The 15,064-nt window shown below is 30.0% G+C and overlaps 1 protein-coding gene across 1 annotated transcript; it reads left to right on the top strand.

Annotated features, from left to right (window-relative positions):
• The first annotated feature begins 5,259 nt into the window (after window positions 1-5,259).
• CSY3 (citrate synthase 3) lies at window positions 5,260-14,419 on the top strand. The gene is made up of 13 exons (XM_012229598.4): window positions 5,260-5,690; window positions 5,891-6,071; window positions 7,236-7,321; window positions 8,190-8,294; window positions 8,578-8,640; window positions 8,847-8,956; window positions 9,269-9,388; window positions 9,462-9,537; window positions 9,726-9,799; window positions 9,945-10,065; window positions 12,214-12,311; window positions 12,429-12,552; window positions 14,164-14,419. Exons 1-13 carry the CDS (start codon window positions 5,298-5,300, stop codon window positions 14,293-14,295), a joined length of 1,683 nt encoding a protein of 560 aa, XP_012084988.2. The 5' UTR covers window positions 5,260-5,297; the 3' UTR covers window positions 14,296-14,419.
• The last annotated feature ends 645 nt before the right edge of the window (window positions 14,420-15,064 follow it).

Here is a 15,064-nt window from a genome sequence, read left to right as displayed (position 1 = left end):
CCAGGTTTCATCTGGGTGGCGACTCCTATTCTCCGAGTGGGCCTTGACCCATTCCGTCTTCCCTTAGGCCTTTGGGCCTTGACACAGTGCAGAGCCGTTTTCTTAGGCAAGAGCCCACAAATATATAGTACATGCTTTCAATATTTCTATGGCATCTTTTGGCACACGTGATGGATCTACATTCTCATGCTAGACACTCATTTAATGATTTCTTTGAGAGAATGATGGAAACCGATCAACAAACTCACCTGACATTTCCCTGTCCACAACAACCATTTGTGAATATGGTACAAACTTCTCACATGAGTGTTGAAACCGCGTCGTAAAGGGAGGCCTCCAAGATGTGATACAAGAGTACACATAGGTAAACATTTATATGATTAGTTTTTCACGTATTAGTTACTAAGACATTTTTAATATAATACAAGTTCAACTTAAAGTACTCTATTATTCTTGGTAATTTATAACTGTGTAAGGAAAATTATGTTTTTATTACTTAACTTGAAATATTTATGACCAAAACCACTAGATAATATATGTATTTTGGAAAAAAAAAATACTTTGAGCAAATAAATGTTTTTTTTATTGAAACGATTAGTTAATCTCGTGGACTCTTAATAAAACATTATTCTCTCGTATACTTTTTGCTGACTAGTGGTCACATGTCATATTTGTACTAAAATCATTAAATGAATTGTGTGTCTTAGTGAAAAGGTCATTTTGACAATTTAAAATTTTTATTTTGTATTGAAACCAGTAGTTAAATTGGTGGTTTCAGTACAAAATAAAAATTATCGTTTATTCATGTAATTACTTTTTATTGACTGCTTGTGAGTACGAGTTACTTTTTCTATTGCACTAAAATTGCCAATTGAGTTAGTGATTTTAATGCAAACTCTTTCTTCACGGCAGGACAAATATTAGATTGAAAAATAGTTTTTTGAAGAACATATTTTTGTCAAAATCCCTCATTTATATATCTAGTAATGATGATTTAGTTCAATTTAATGGTTTTTCTATATATACAAAAATTTACTCTTTATTTGGAAAGGAGAAAAAAGGAAAATATTGGAGGAAGGAAAATAATAGAGGAATATAATGAGGAATTATCACTTTCTTTTAATATTTATTTTCCATCTCTGTATTTGGATATAATTATGGAAAGAAAATAAATTTATTTTCCTTTATTCGGAAAGAGTAAAACTTTAGAGGAAAGAAAATGTTATTATTGAAAATTTACAATGATGTCTTCACTTAAATATTGGAGTACTAAGAAATGGCCGAATCATTAAAAAAATCTAAACTTTGTGGATGGTTTTAATTATATCATATATTAAACTTTCTTATCCTAGCACCTAAAACTTCTATTTTAGTTACAATAACACCTCAATTTCAAATTATATATAATTTAATGAATAAAATATTATTTTCATTAGATTTATAGGTGAACAAAAAAAATATTTACCCTTTAACAACACCTTAACTAATATTGATTAAGGATTTAAATTTATAAAAAGCCAAATAAAATAATAAAATTTTAGTTAGTTATAAATATAAAATATTAGTTTAGGTTCTTGTTTTCCCATTTTTTTAGTGTAGACTTTTATTTATACTTAAGTTGGATCTTTTATAAAAATAGATTTTATTCATTACGATGTCATTTTATTTTTTAGAAAATCACTATTTATTGTCAATATTATATAAATAAATAAAAATATTTTATTTTTAAGATGAATAGATTATTTTTATTTTAATATTTATTTATTTATGAGCAGTGGTAATGAGAATGAATCCGGTTTGGGGAAAAAGTTAAATTGGGTCTTACAAAAATAATATTTTATTTATTAAATTTGTACAATTTGAAATTAGGGTACTATTGTAACTAAAGTTGAAGTTCAGGGTATTAGGAGAAAAAAATTAGATTTATGGTACAATTAAAACTGCCGGTAAAGTTTGAGATTTTTTTAATGATCTAGCCACTAATAAATGGTTAAAATTTTCTTAATTAATTTGGAGTATTTAGATAATTTAATAAAAATTAATGAAAATCTCACTTTGCTCCATTATTTTCTCTCCAACTTGAAGAGACTCAAAACATGTGAATCCATTTCAAAAAATATATATATTATATGGATCTGGATGGAAAATAAGTGAAATATTACTTTTTTTTTTCAATATTTTCCTTCTCCTTCTCAAATAAGGAAATATATATATTTTCCATAGGTATTTTTCTTTCTTCAAAAAAAAAAAAAAAAAAAAAAAAACTCTCTTCCAAACAATTTATGTAATTGCAGATATTCAAGTCGATTTGTACCCGCTGAATATTCATTCATAACTATTACCTTTGTTCCATAATACTTGTCATATTTGAGAAAATAGTTTGTTACAAAATACTTGTCATATTTGTGGTTTCAATGAGTAATAAATATATTTTTTCATGTCTACCCTTTGTGTGTGACCAATAATTATATTACTTCAATTTAATAATTTTCTTATAGAGTTAGTATTAAATTAAGGGTATTATAGTCAATTTATTAATTTAATAATTTTCTTAAGCAATATAAAATTTTACATGTAACAAGTATTATGGAATAGGAATAGAAGTAGTAATATATATCTCTTGAGAAAAAAAAAGAAAAATAATAATAATAATAAATTAGGCATATTGTATAGCAGAATTTATAGCAACTCATCTTTCAATTTTTTGACGAGGTAGGCATGGGTCTTTGTTGCGGATCATTTTGTTATTTCATCGAACGGCTTGCAGGAAGAGATCATCAATTTGTGAATAAGATCGTTTCCATGTTAAAATTACTCATCCAAAACATATCCGTTTAGCATTCCTAGAAGAATTATCCAATTCGCACACGCAAATTTCGTTGGCCTTTTTGTTACTCGAATAAATGAATGTTTAGTAACTACTCGCCCTGTCATAGTGACACATCATCATCAATATTAATCCATAATACGTGGAAAGATAAAGTAGCGAGTTAATTCATAACCATTGCGTTCGGTTTCTCCGTCCAATTAGATAAAAGGGTCTTGGGGTCTGTGACGTGGGAGTTGCATTCTAGAAGAAAAAGTTAACGATTTGATGCGTAACACCGTAAGCAAACAGTCAATCATGGATACAATTGTACGATTTCAACAGAGGAAGCTAATTTTTGAAGAGATTTTTTAAAAAATCATTTTTATTTTTTACTAATGGCAATCATGGATACAATTGCTATTAAGGAAAATTGTCTCGATTTGTAAATTTCTATTTTTTTTCCTTTTACTGCATACCATACTTCATTTTTATTAAATGATTTTATTGAATTAATTGAATTTATGTTTGCATTTATACATTATGTATAAAGCTCTTTTTTTATAAACTAAATAATATATGTTAAAACACTGAAGAATGATGGGATAGTTATAAAATTATCCTCCAAAAGTTTTGTTATTCTTTATGAGTGCAAGTATTATTTAGTTATCCAATTTCAAATATATTATTTAAAATCTTTATCCTCAAAATTTAATTATAAGGATATATAATATAATAAGACAACATTAATAGAATATATAATCTATCTATATATATTTATATTTGTGTGACATAATATTATGAAATTTTATTTTCAAAATTTTTATTTAATTATCTAATTTCAATAAATCAATTATAAAAGTTTTCAGTTCCTTTATTTTTCTTTATCATACAAATTCTTATTTTTTTATGTTCAACATATTTTTAGATAATGAAAAAAAATTAATATCTTGAACAAAAGACATCTATGATTAAAGATTAATTTTTATTAATTATTTTTATTTTATTAGTGTAGAATTCTTTTATCATTTTTAAATTGATAAAGAAAGTCAGAAAAGTAGTTTTTATTTTGATAATCAAAGAATAAAAAAAAGGTAAAAGATAAGTATTTTTTTTCATCATATTAATTGATTTACATATTTTAATCAAATTTGATTCATATAAATTATTTATAAGTGTGCGGGTATACGACTAGTTAAATACTAAAACTGGAATCCTAATTAGTATAAAAACTAAAAATGTAAGCATCACATTTAATTATACTTAGCAATTAAATTACAGAAATATATTTATGATTTATATATTATCTTCTAGAAATTTGTTTTTTATTTTTTAGAGGTTAAATGAGCAAAAATAATTTAATATTATTAGACTTTTAAAACAAATAAAAAGCATTAAAAACAAAAATAAACTGAATTTGTTGTTAATTTACATTAATTTTGAAATAATTCTTACAAAAGAATACTGAATTAAATTCTTGAAAATCATATTATTTCTTTTTATATTTTGGAAAAGAAACAAAACAATTCAAATATGCAGCATGCAATGTAAATTTTATAAAATTAAAATAAACATTTAGTAAATGTTTAAGCTGGGAATGGCATATTAAAGTTTCAAGATAGTTCGTATTAATATGATTTGCAAAACAAGTAAAATAAAAGCGAACATGGAATGAATTTATTATTTATGATATGAGTTAAAACGGATTGATTCGTGAACATTTATAATTTTTTTAATTAAATCTATTATGTTGTTAAATTATTATCCCTCGTTTCGTAAATTTGATAATTTTTTACTCATTCCGTTCCATTTTATTTGTATGGTTTGATAAAACACGCATATTAATAATTTAGTTAAAAAAAAGTTATTTTCCTTTTTTTCCTTAATTCATTAAGATATTAATAAATGTCCTTTATTTAATGAACAACGATAAATGTTATTATGAAAAAAAATAATTATTTACATATCTAAATTTAAAAACCTTGTAACCATTTTGAGACATTCAAATAAAAAATAATAAGTAAAGAAAATGAGACGGAAGCAGCATTTTTTATAAGAACTAAGAAAGTAATTAAATTACTTCAAATGCATTAAAAAAATGAGAATAATTGCCTATATAATATTTAATTAATGCTCATTAAATTAAAATAAAATTTAATGTAAATATCTAAATAAGAATAAAGTTAGAAAAAAATAATAAATCAATGTTACTTTCATTTTCTAAAACTAAAAATATCATTTAAATAAAAATAAAATAAAAAATTGTCAAATTTAACCAAACAGATAACTATAATATTATTAGTAATAAAACAGTCAATTAATATTCCAGTATTTCAGGGATTTTGTTGAATTTTATAACTAAGGTAGCAGCATACATTTATTTAATTGAAAATGTTAATTAAGTGTATTCTCAGATTGCCTTGGATAGTAACGGCGTAAATCAGCGTTTACTGTACCAGACGGTGAAGTTAGTTTACAATTCTGTTAGAAGATGAGTTTTTTTGTGTGCAGAAAAAGGAAAAAAGCCCCAAAACTGAAACACAAACCAAAACTAAATCATTTCATTTCTTCTTTCTATAAGTATTTACACAGACGCTACCGCGAAAATACTAAAAAAGGAATCATGTTCAAACCAGATTCATCCTCTTCCTCATCTTCATCCTCCATATTAGCTCGTGGCCGGCTGGCCGTGCTCACCGCTCATCTCGCGGTTGCACCGCGGCTGGATTCGCCTATCGTTTTGGAGGCTCAGGGAGTATCTGCCCTTGTTGTTCCTCCGGGGAACCTTCATGGCACGTTGACCGTCGTTGATGAGAGGACGGGTAAGAAGTACCAAATTCCGGTCTCTGAAAATGGCACCATCAAAGCCTCTGATTTCAAAAAGGTATTATTGTTATTCTTATTATTATTCCCGTTTATTATCTATTCCTGTGTACTCGCCTTTCCGTTTTCTGCTTATGAGTGTGATCTTGAGAGTTAACTATTGATGTTGTTGTATGATCATGAATTTCTCTCTTGTCATAGTATTAGTTTCCATATGGTTTGTCTTAATATGCGATTGATCTAGTACGTTTGGAATCACAGATATCGACGGGGAAAAATGACAAGGGACTGAAACTTTATGATCCGGGCTATCTGAACACAGCTCCTGTTCAGTCTTCAATTTCTTACATCGATGGTGATGAGGGTATTCTCAGATATAGAGGCTACCCAATTGAGGAATTGGCTGAGAGTAGCACTTTCTTGGAAGTGTCTTACCTCATACGTGAGTACCCTTTGTTAGTAACTCGTTGATCAATGATCATAGATTTCAAAGGGATCAACATCTTAATTGAATAAATTGAGGGAGTTTTTACTTTTTTTTTGTTAAATAAATTGAAAGGTTCATTTGTAACTTAAACTACCTATTGCATTTAGTTCTCTAGAAAAACAATTTTTGTGAGTCAGAGGTATGCCAACCTGCATTACTCTATGTTGCTGTCATAATGGGAACTATAACAATTTACAGTTATAGTAACATAGTAGCAATAGTGACTTAAACCATCGTGTAGTAACTTGCACATAAGCCTGAAGAAAATGAAGTAGCAGCCTCTTTTCTTGTGATTGATTCTGCCAATATCTGATTTTTGATTTTGATGTCAGTCATATTGTTAATATCATGTTTAACTAAATAGCATCTCCAAGGAAATGTGAACTGTGGAGGCGATAGTTTCATAACAAATGGTAAAAAAGATTTCCAGCTCGTGAGTATCTTTATAAGTCAAAAAATTTATCAATATTGTCCATGAATATTGAAAATGGGACCAAACATGTAATGTAATTTGCATGAGATTTAGCAGACATTTTGGATCTTTATATGAGTTTAATGATCTAGGTTAACTTGGAGCTTGAGTGGGAACGGATGAACAAGGAATGGTTATATTAGAAGGATGTTTGTGCGAATTGAGATGTCATCAATGAAAAAATTTTTTTTTTTTAAAAAAAAATTGAAAATGCTAAAAGAAACTTTCTTTCTCATTGATTTTAGCTCTTAAGAATTAGGATATCATTGCTATAATTAACAAAACTTCTTAATGTATCAAAATGACATGCCTCGATCTCAATTTGTATGTGACATAGTTTACACGCCTCAAAGATGTGAAGAAATCTAGTAATTAGTGTGCTGGAGAGTGTATAAGAACCACTGTAATTTCCAAGGGAATTGTTCTGTTTTTTATCATTCCATTTGTTTCATTGCTGTTTTGCTTACTATGGAATTTTTTACAGTGGTTGGGCAGAAAGATGAGGTGGTTAATTTTTTATTAACTAAATATTTACAAATTTCTACTTTTTCATTAATTTTTAAAATTTTTATCTGTCTGTTTCCTCCATATCTGCATCAACTCTATTTATCCAGTGGATATCTTATAAATGTACTTCCTTGTCTCAGTTTATGGGAATTTGCCATCTGAAAATCAGTTAGCAGACTGGGAATTTGCTATTTCTCAACACTCAGCTGTACCACAGGGCATTTTGGTATGTATTACTCTCTTCTTAATCACATTAGCAAAACATTATTCTGAGAGTGCAATATCAAATTCTTTTATGTTCTTTAATCTGTATCCATTTCCTTAAATCTATCATTGCTTTAACAATTCTTTGTAAATGCTGTAAACCCAATTTTAGGATTAGCATTTCTGGTAGATAAAAGGCGAGTGATTCTTCCTAGGAGCTTATGTTGTAATATGTGGACTTGTGGTTCCAAACTTCAGTTGTGCCAGGGAATTTAGTATGACTTGTGAATGGATTTAATCTGCACATGTGCTCCCTCCCTCTCTCTCTATCTGTGTGTCTCCACATACATGCACGAACAGATGCCCATAGTGACATATGGATTCATACCTCATAAGTCACTTCCTTTTTCTTTCCACTTTGAGAAAAGGTTCCTTAGCTTTTGCTTCAGAGTAGAGTATATTGCACTTTAACCACCTTAATCAATAGGGGGAATATTGATAAGATAATTACTTCCATTGCTAGGAAAAATTTGAATGGCTATGGCATGGTGTTGATAGAAACATAAAGTTTCTGGATTACCGCAATGCGTTCTACGTGGTTCATAATTAATTTATCTTTCCCTTTGTGAAGCAAAATATCCATATAACTAAGTTTTAGAATTCTCTTGATATTGCGATAAAGTTCCATTATGAAGGTGAAGTGGTGAAGCAGCTAGATTTTCTAAAATGGGGAATTCTGAGTTTCTGTATATGAGCTTGAAGTGTGTCTCAACTCTACCATGTAGAAGCTCAACTAAGTTGTTTTCTATAACAAATCATATGAAAATTTTTTATTCATAAGTTAAACTGAACTTTTATTTCTGACAGAAAGTTCTTCAATTGTTTTGCAGGATATTATACAGGCAATGCCTCATGATGCACACCCAATGGGTGTGCTAGTTAGTGCAATGAGTGCTCTTTCTATCTTTCATCCTGATGCTAATCCGGCTCTTAGAGTAAGTTTATAGTTTAGCTTTAAGACTGGGAGAACTCCATTGAAATTTCTTTGAATACTTTAAGTTCATAGTAATAATCTACATAGTTTTCGAGTGGCTCTTGAAGTAACTCATTATTTTAAGATTGGCATAATTTAGCTGTGTAGCATATAATTTGGTTTAACAATTGGCCTTTTCAGTTTTATGTTAAATCAATATGTTAAGGTGTGATGGTGTGAGCACGTTGATATTCATTTTATGAGGAATTTGGATGTTTCTTATAATCATCTTTTTATTGGTATAGGGGCAAGATCTTTACAAGTCCAAACAAGTGAGAGACAAACAAATTGCACGCATACTTGGGAAGGTTTAGTGTCTACACAATTTTTCCTTGCTCCCTCCCTCCCTCCTTCTCTCACCTTGACTCAAGAAAAATGGTTTAATAAACTGCCTATGCTGTGGCATTGGTTTTCCAAGTACATGTTTTTCTATTTAAATTGGTACTGCAGCATTTCTCCAGCTGTGGGCTTCATACTTCATGATCAGTCAACTGATTCATGTAAAATTTTGTAGGCCCCAACCATTGCAGCAGCTGCTTATTTGAGGTTAGCAGGCAGGCCACCGGTTCTCCCTTCAAGCAACCTTTCTTATGCGGAGAACTTCTTGTACATGCTAGACTCATTGTAAGTGTTGTATCTTTTGTTCTCGCTGATATCTGGATAAACATGCATGTTTTTCTGAAATGCTAGTTTGTTCTCTTTGATATGATGAGTATTTCAATATATGTTGTGTGAACAACAATCTCTGTCTGATCTTCTTTTCCCCCCTTCCAATTTTTGATATTCCATTTTTATTGCTAAGAGAAAAAAAATGTTATTTCAGTTTGTAAAGTCTAGGAATGACTTGCCATATTGGCTTATCTTTTTACCGAAGTAAAAGTCATTGCTGGGATGAATATCTTTCCTAATTAGAACTCCCTCGCCATGAACTTGCAGAGGTAATCGATCTTATAAACCTAATCCTCGACTTGCACGAGTTCTAGATGTTCTCTTCATTTTGCACGCAGAACATGAAATGAATTGCTCTACTGCTGCTGCCCGGCATCTTGCGTCCAGGTACTTATCTTAATGCTCAACTGACATAAAGCCGCCCTTAGTCTTTTCTGACTTTTGGAGTGTGCACTTGTAGTGGTGTTGATGTATACACTGCTCTTGCTGGGGCTGTTGGAGCATTGTATGGTCCTCTTCATGGTGGAGCAAATGAGGTAGAATACTGGCATGCTTCCATTGTTAAATTCCATGTGTAAAAATAGTTTATGGCTTTCACTCTTTCAACCATTTCATTAGATCTGTTTTCAGATTATATTTTTGTGCCAACATGAAGCTAGCTTCTTTTTGTTATTTTGTGTTGCCACCAGTCAGTAAGCCTGTTTCTGTCACTCTATTCTTCTAGGCTGTGCTTAAGATGCTGAGTGAGATTGGAACTGTTGAAAACATTCCAGATTTCATTGAGGGCGTAAAAAGCAGGTAATGTTATTTTTGACTTGCATTGCATGTTGGCTTGGTGGCTTCCTTCACAGTGGAGGTGCTCTTTTTTTTTATTATTTTTTTTTATTTTTTTTTATTTTAAATTCAAAGTTTTGATTTTCTTGCACCTTTCCATTTCATTAAGGAAGCGAAAGATGTCAGGTTTTGGGCATCGAGTATACAAAAACTATGATCCCAGAGCAAAAGTCATTAGGAAACTAGCTGAGGAAGTGTTCTCCATTGTTGGTCGAGATCCACTTATTGAGGTGATTCCTAACTTTCCAGCATGTCCTATCCAGTTATCATGCTTTATTTTGCACTGATTGTCTATAGCTCTGCAAGCTCCCTTGTTGAAGTTACTAAATCTTTATCAACTCAACATGGGAGTTAGTATGAGAAGCTAAATAATTGATGGACCCTGGAATTGGAATATTTAGATAAGATTTCTAAGCTGGTATAATGCTATAAGTAGGCTGACATAGCTTTTTAACTGAAGGCACAGACACTGCTGTGGAGACAAACATGACATATTTGATGTGACGTTAGACTTATATGGTGTTTGATTTAAATGGACTCTGTAAAATTTTTTATAAATCAATTGAATTCCATGTTTTTCTTGTTTGGTTTAAACAAAATTTGGAATTCAATTCCAAGAATTTAACCTTGTGGAATTGTTTATAGCCAAAACTGAATTCTATTTAGATTGATGGAATTGAAAATGAATCTCACAAAAGATGGAATTGAAAATGAATCTCACAAAACTAACATAACATCATTTCTATGACTAAAATATTCTCATATCATGTATAGTCTACATTTTATTATAATTATTGATCATTTAGCTACTAATTTTGGTTTAATAATACAAGAAAGCCACGTTCCTCTGAATTCTTAAATATTTAATTGTAAAACAGATAATTGCAAAACAATTGAATGGACTACACTTTTTTTGTTTTTTTTAAAAAGGATTGACATCAAACTTCACTGGCTAGAAGAAGATGGAAACCATAAATTAGTTCTTTTACTTATTTACTATTAGTATGTCTAGACAATTATATTAGATATTTTATATTTTAATATTAATATTATAATGTTTAAGTTTGTTATTGCATTTATCGTTAGCATTTATGATGTTATAAACCTTCTATATCATGGGAGTTCATTTTATATTTATAAATATATAGTTTAATTGTCTTATATAGTTGTTAATCATTATACATTTATTAGATATAATTTTTTTTTTTTAATTTTTTGATAGAGGTAAAAATATTATTATAAATATTACTATTGAGGGGTAGTTTAGGAAGTGGAGATAAATGAAATTCAATTCTGCAATTATACCAAACATCTATTACATGAAATTCAATTAAAATTCTGCAATTTTTTTTAGTTGTTTCAAACCAAACACAGGAATTCATTTCTAAATGAATTCCATGACTCTAATTCATTTCTAAATGAATTCCATGACTCTAATTCATTTCTAAATGAATTCCATGACTCTAATTCATTTAAACCAAACTCTATGTTAAAATCAGAAAGTTTTTTAAAACATTGCCCATAAAAAATTGTTGAGCTATTAAATTTGTTTGTGACTAATTATGAATAATATTAATTTGAATGACATTTCCGACATTAACTGTTATAGGTAAAACTACACTTTAATCTAGAAGACATTACTTAGTCATAGTAAGATCTCTTGTACATTAAACATTGTAATAACTCTATATATTGTTATTCTAAACTAAAAACAGTGCAAGTAAAACATTTAAGAAATTATGTGATACAATTTTATGAAATTAATACTGATTAATAATAATTAATCAATCAAAATTAAGTATATTGTAAAGCTAATAGTCAAATTTACTTGTCTTTTGTGATTAAGAATAAGTAATCAAAACTAAAACCGAAAGAGAAAAAAGAAAGTTGTTGGAAAAAAAATATAATGTCTTGTTTGTGTTGGACAATGCAATTTGAAAGCAATTGACATGCATGTCCTGTTTGAAAAGAATCATGTCTTATTTTGACATGTTTTGGCAGGGGCAAAGTTAGTCTTGAGAGAAATGTTTGTGCAGGAATCTAATAACTAAACTCTCAAGTTATTAGGCTACATTGTTTGCTTAAAACGTGAATGTGGGAGAAACAAGTCAAAAAGCATTCTTTCCAATTTACTATCAACTTCTTGTTTGTGATTTCATGACGTTGTATTTACATGTCCAAATTCTATATAGACAATGATTTTAATTTGGGGATGTTATGTGGTTACTGGACCTTAATATTTCAACCTAACACAGAAGGGATTACAAAGAAAAATTGTCTTATGTAATTGTGATTGATTTTTTTGGAACATGTATGGTACACACTAAGATTTATGGAAGCGACTTCTTAACTGGGCATCAATTATGTGGTGTTGGCAGGTAGCAGTTGCTTTGGAAAAGGCTGCACTATCTGATGAGTATTTTGTTAAGAGGAAGCTATATCCAAATGTTGATTTCTACTCTGGGTTAATATATAGGTATGATATCAATGACACTGATATTTACAGTCTTTTTGTGTAATTGGATGTGCCTGATAGATCTTGTTAATTTTTCCCAAAGTAGCACTGCTAGTACTCAATAATTCTTCTTAGCAGAGCAATGGGATTTCCAACGGAGTTCTTCCCTGTTTTATTTGCAATTCCTCGAATGGCTGGTTATTTGGCACACTGGCGGGAATCATTGGATGATCCTGATACAAAGATAATGAGACCACAACAGGTTACATCTCAACTCTTGAATTTTCTTTTTCTGAGTTTCCTCTTGTTATATTTTTTGTGATCTTTGTTCTATATCAAAGCGATTTGTAATTCCAGTTGTCACAAACGCGAACCTTTTTTCTAAAACCTGGAACAGTTGCTATGTCACATTGTAATTCCAGTTTGTCACATACATGAACCTTTTTCTAAAATCTGGAATAGATGCTATATCACATAGCAGACCTAGTTGGTTTTTTTTTTCCAAGCAAGAATTTCACCATCTTGACAGGTAAACCAATATGGGAAGCATACTGTTATAGTTTAACATTAGTTATGCATATGAAGATTCTGAATCTAATTTGGAGTTGCATCATGGTGGTTTCCCTTGATAAGCCTTTCAGGTATAGAATATCAGGAAGCTAAAATAGCATTAACAATTATTAGATGCTTGCATTGAGACTAGATAATTGCTATTTGTTCTATCACATAGCTGCTCAAGTTGGGTTTGCTAGTAGAAGATGCCAATTTGCACCATCCAAACATGTATAGACAAATATATGAACACAACAGTGACAATTTTGACCTCATGTACGATGTGTCCATGGTGGTTCTGGGTGCATGTTTTGGTTTTGAGAGGTTACATGTTTCTGATCCAAGATTGCCTTGTAGCTTTCCATTCACGTATTTCCTAATCTAGAAATAGAGAATGGAAGAAGATTGATAAACTAAAACAATCTTTTTACCATTGTTCGCCTAAATTTCCTGGAACATATATCTAAAATTGTTCCATGCAATCATTTGGATGCTAGATTCCTGAGCACCTTGGAACAGTTTCACATCATGAATATTGCATCTTCTAAAAATATAGTTACTGGGGTTGGTATTTCTGTGGAGGTTTTGTATATAGCTTCTCTTTCAGGAATTGATTTCTGACAATTTAAGTTTTACGGAAAATCTTCCAAATTGAGCCTTTTGGCCACATAATTCTCTCGGGTCAATAAATTTTAGGTGTGGCCTGAAGATGTATGTGGTGTGAGCATCCACACACTTCTGAATCCAACTCATTGTTCTATTTGTTCTAGGCTATGATTCGCTAAAGTTGGATTGTCATTGTTGGGGTTCTAAACATCTGTTTTCAGTTGGTTACTATTGAAAAATTGTCTGTGCTTCAGATGAAAGCTGATGTGACTGCTAAACTCAGGTTTCTTTATGTTTGGACTTGTGGTATTTAGGCATCTATATTTAATTTTCCACTCTCTGATCCAAACATCAAATAATACTTGTGGGACCCTATGCTCGAGATTGGAACTTGTTCAATTGATATAAACTTGTTCAAGAAGTTGATTGGTATTTTCTTAAATGCTTTTTGGCATATAATATTATCATGCATGTAATAGACTTGTTTCTGTACTAATTTCAAGAAGGGAAAAAATTGTCTCAGTTTATAGTGTGATTCAGATATTATAAAAATCTTATATGCCTTCTTAGAAAGTCTTCAAAGCTTCTAGTTTTAGGCTTCTTTCATTGACTAACCAGAGATATAAGCACTGGAGAAATCAATTTTGGAGTACTTTGTCATTTTTCTGAATGTAATACTGATATGTGCTGACTTCTAATGTATATGGTTAATCAGGTGTACACTGGGGTATGGCTTCGACATTATATGCCACTCAAAGAACGAATGGAAGCCAGTGAAGAAGATAGGCTTGCTCAGGTGTCTGTTTCAAATGCATCCAGGCGACGACTTGCTGGATCTGGGATATAGGCTTCCATTTTGATTGATTTAATGTATTAGTCTGAGGGGCGAAGAAAGGAGGAAAAAAGAAAAGAAAAGAAAGAAATAAATGATATGGAAATTGGAAAGGTGAAAGAAAAAAAGAAATAAATAATATGGAAATTGGCAAGGGCAAGGATGAATAAATATCTTTTTGCCTAAAAATTTTAGGTGTCTATCATATAGCATTAAGGGTTTCCTCTTTTATTTGTATTCAGAAACATTATGAGATTTGTGCTGTTTTCAGTAATGCAATGAAATTTGTAATTAGGGACTATATTCTTTTGGTCATTTATTTGGTCAAAATTTTGAATGCTGAATCTGAATTGAGTTGAATGAAGAATCAGGAACCTTAATTCCTATATGGATAATTAGAAGTATTAACCACAGATATCACAGTGAAATGATCAGTGCCTGAAAGATTAATTATTTTTGATAAGTTAGAATAAATGCAATAAATAATTAAACATAATTCGCTTCTCTTGAATTTGATTGTATAAAATGGTTAAACTGATATCTATATGCTTTATGATATTGAAAACTAAATATTTATAATATTTATTTAGTAATTTTATCTTAGCTAAAACATAATTGTCCCAAACTAGTATGAATTAATTAATAATGACTCTAATTTACTCTAAATCATAAACAAGCATTGCCCTTTTTTTTTTCTCCAACAAAAGATCATCAACTTGTAACTGTTGTGAATAAAGAGGTACTAGAGTTAATTTTCTTCCATCATTTTTGTTAATGAACAAAC

Source organism: Jatropha curcas, chromosome 4 (assembly GCF_041381405.1).
Source record: "Jatropha curcas cultivar XTBG-Jc1 chromosome 4, XTBG_Jcur_1.0, whole genome shotgun sequence".
NCBI classification, from domain to species: Eukaryota; Viridiplantae; Streptophyta; class Magnoliopsida; order Malpighiales; family Euphorbiaceae; genus Jatropha; species Jatropha curcas.
This window is presented reverse-complemented; position numbering and strand designations above follow the sequence as displayed.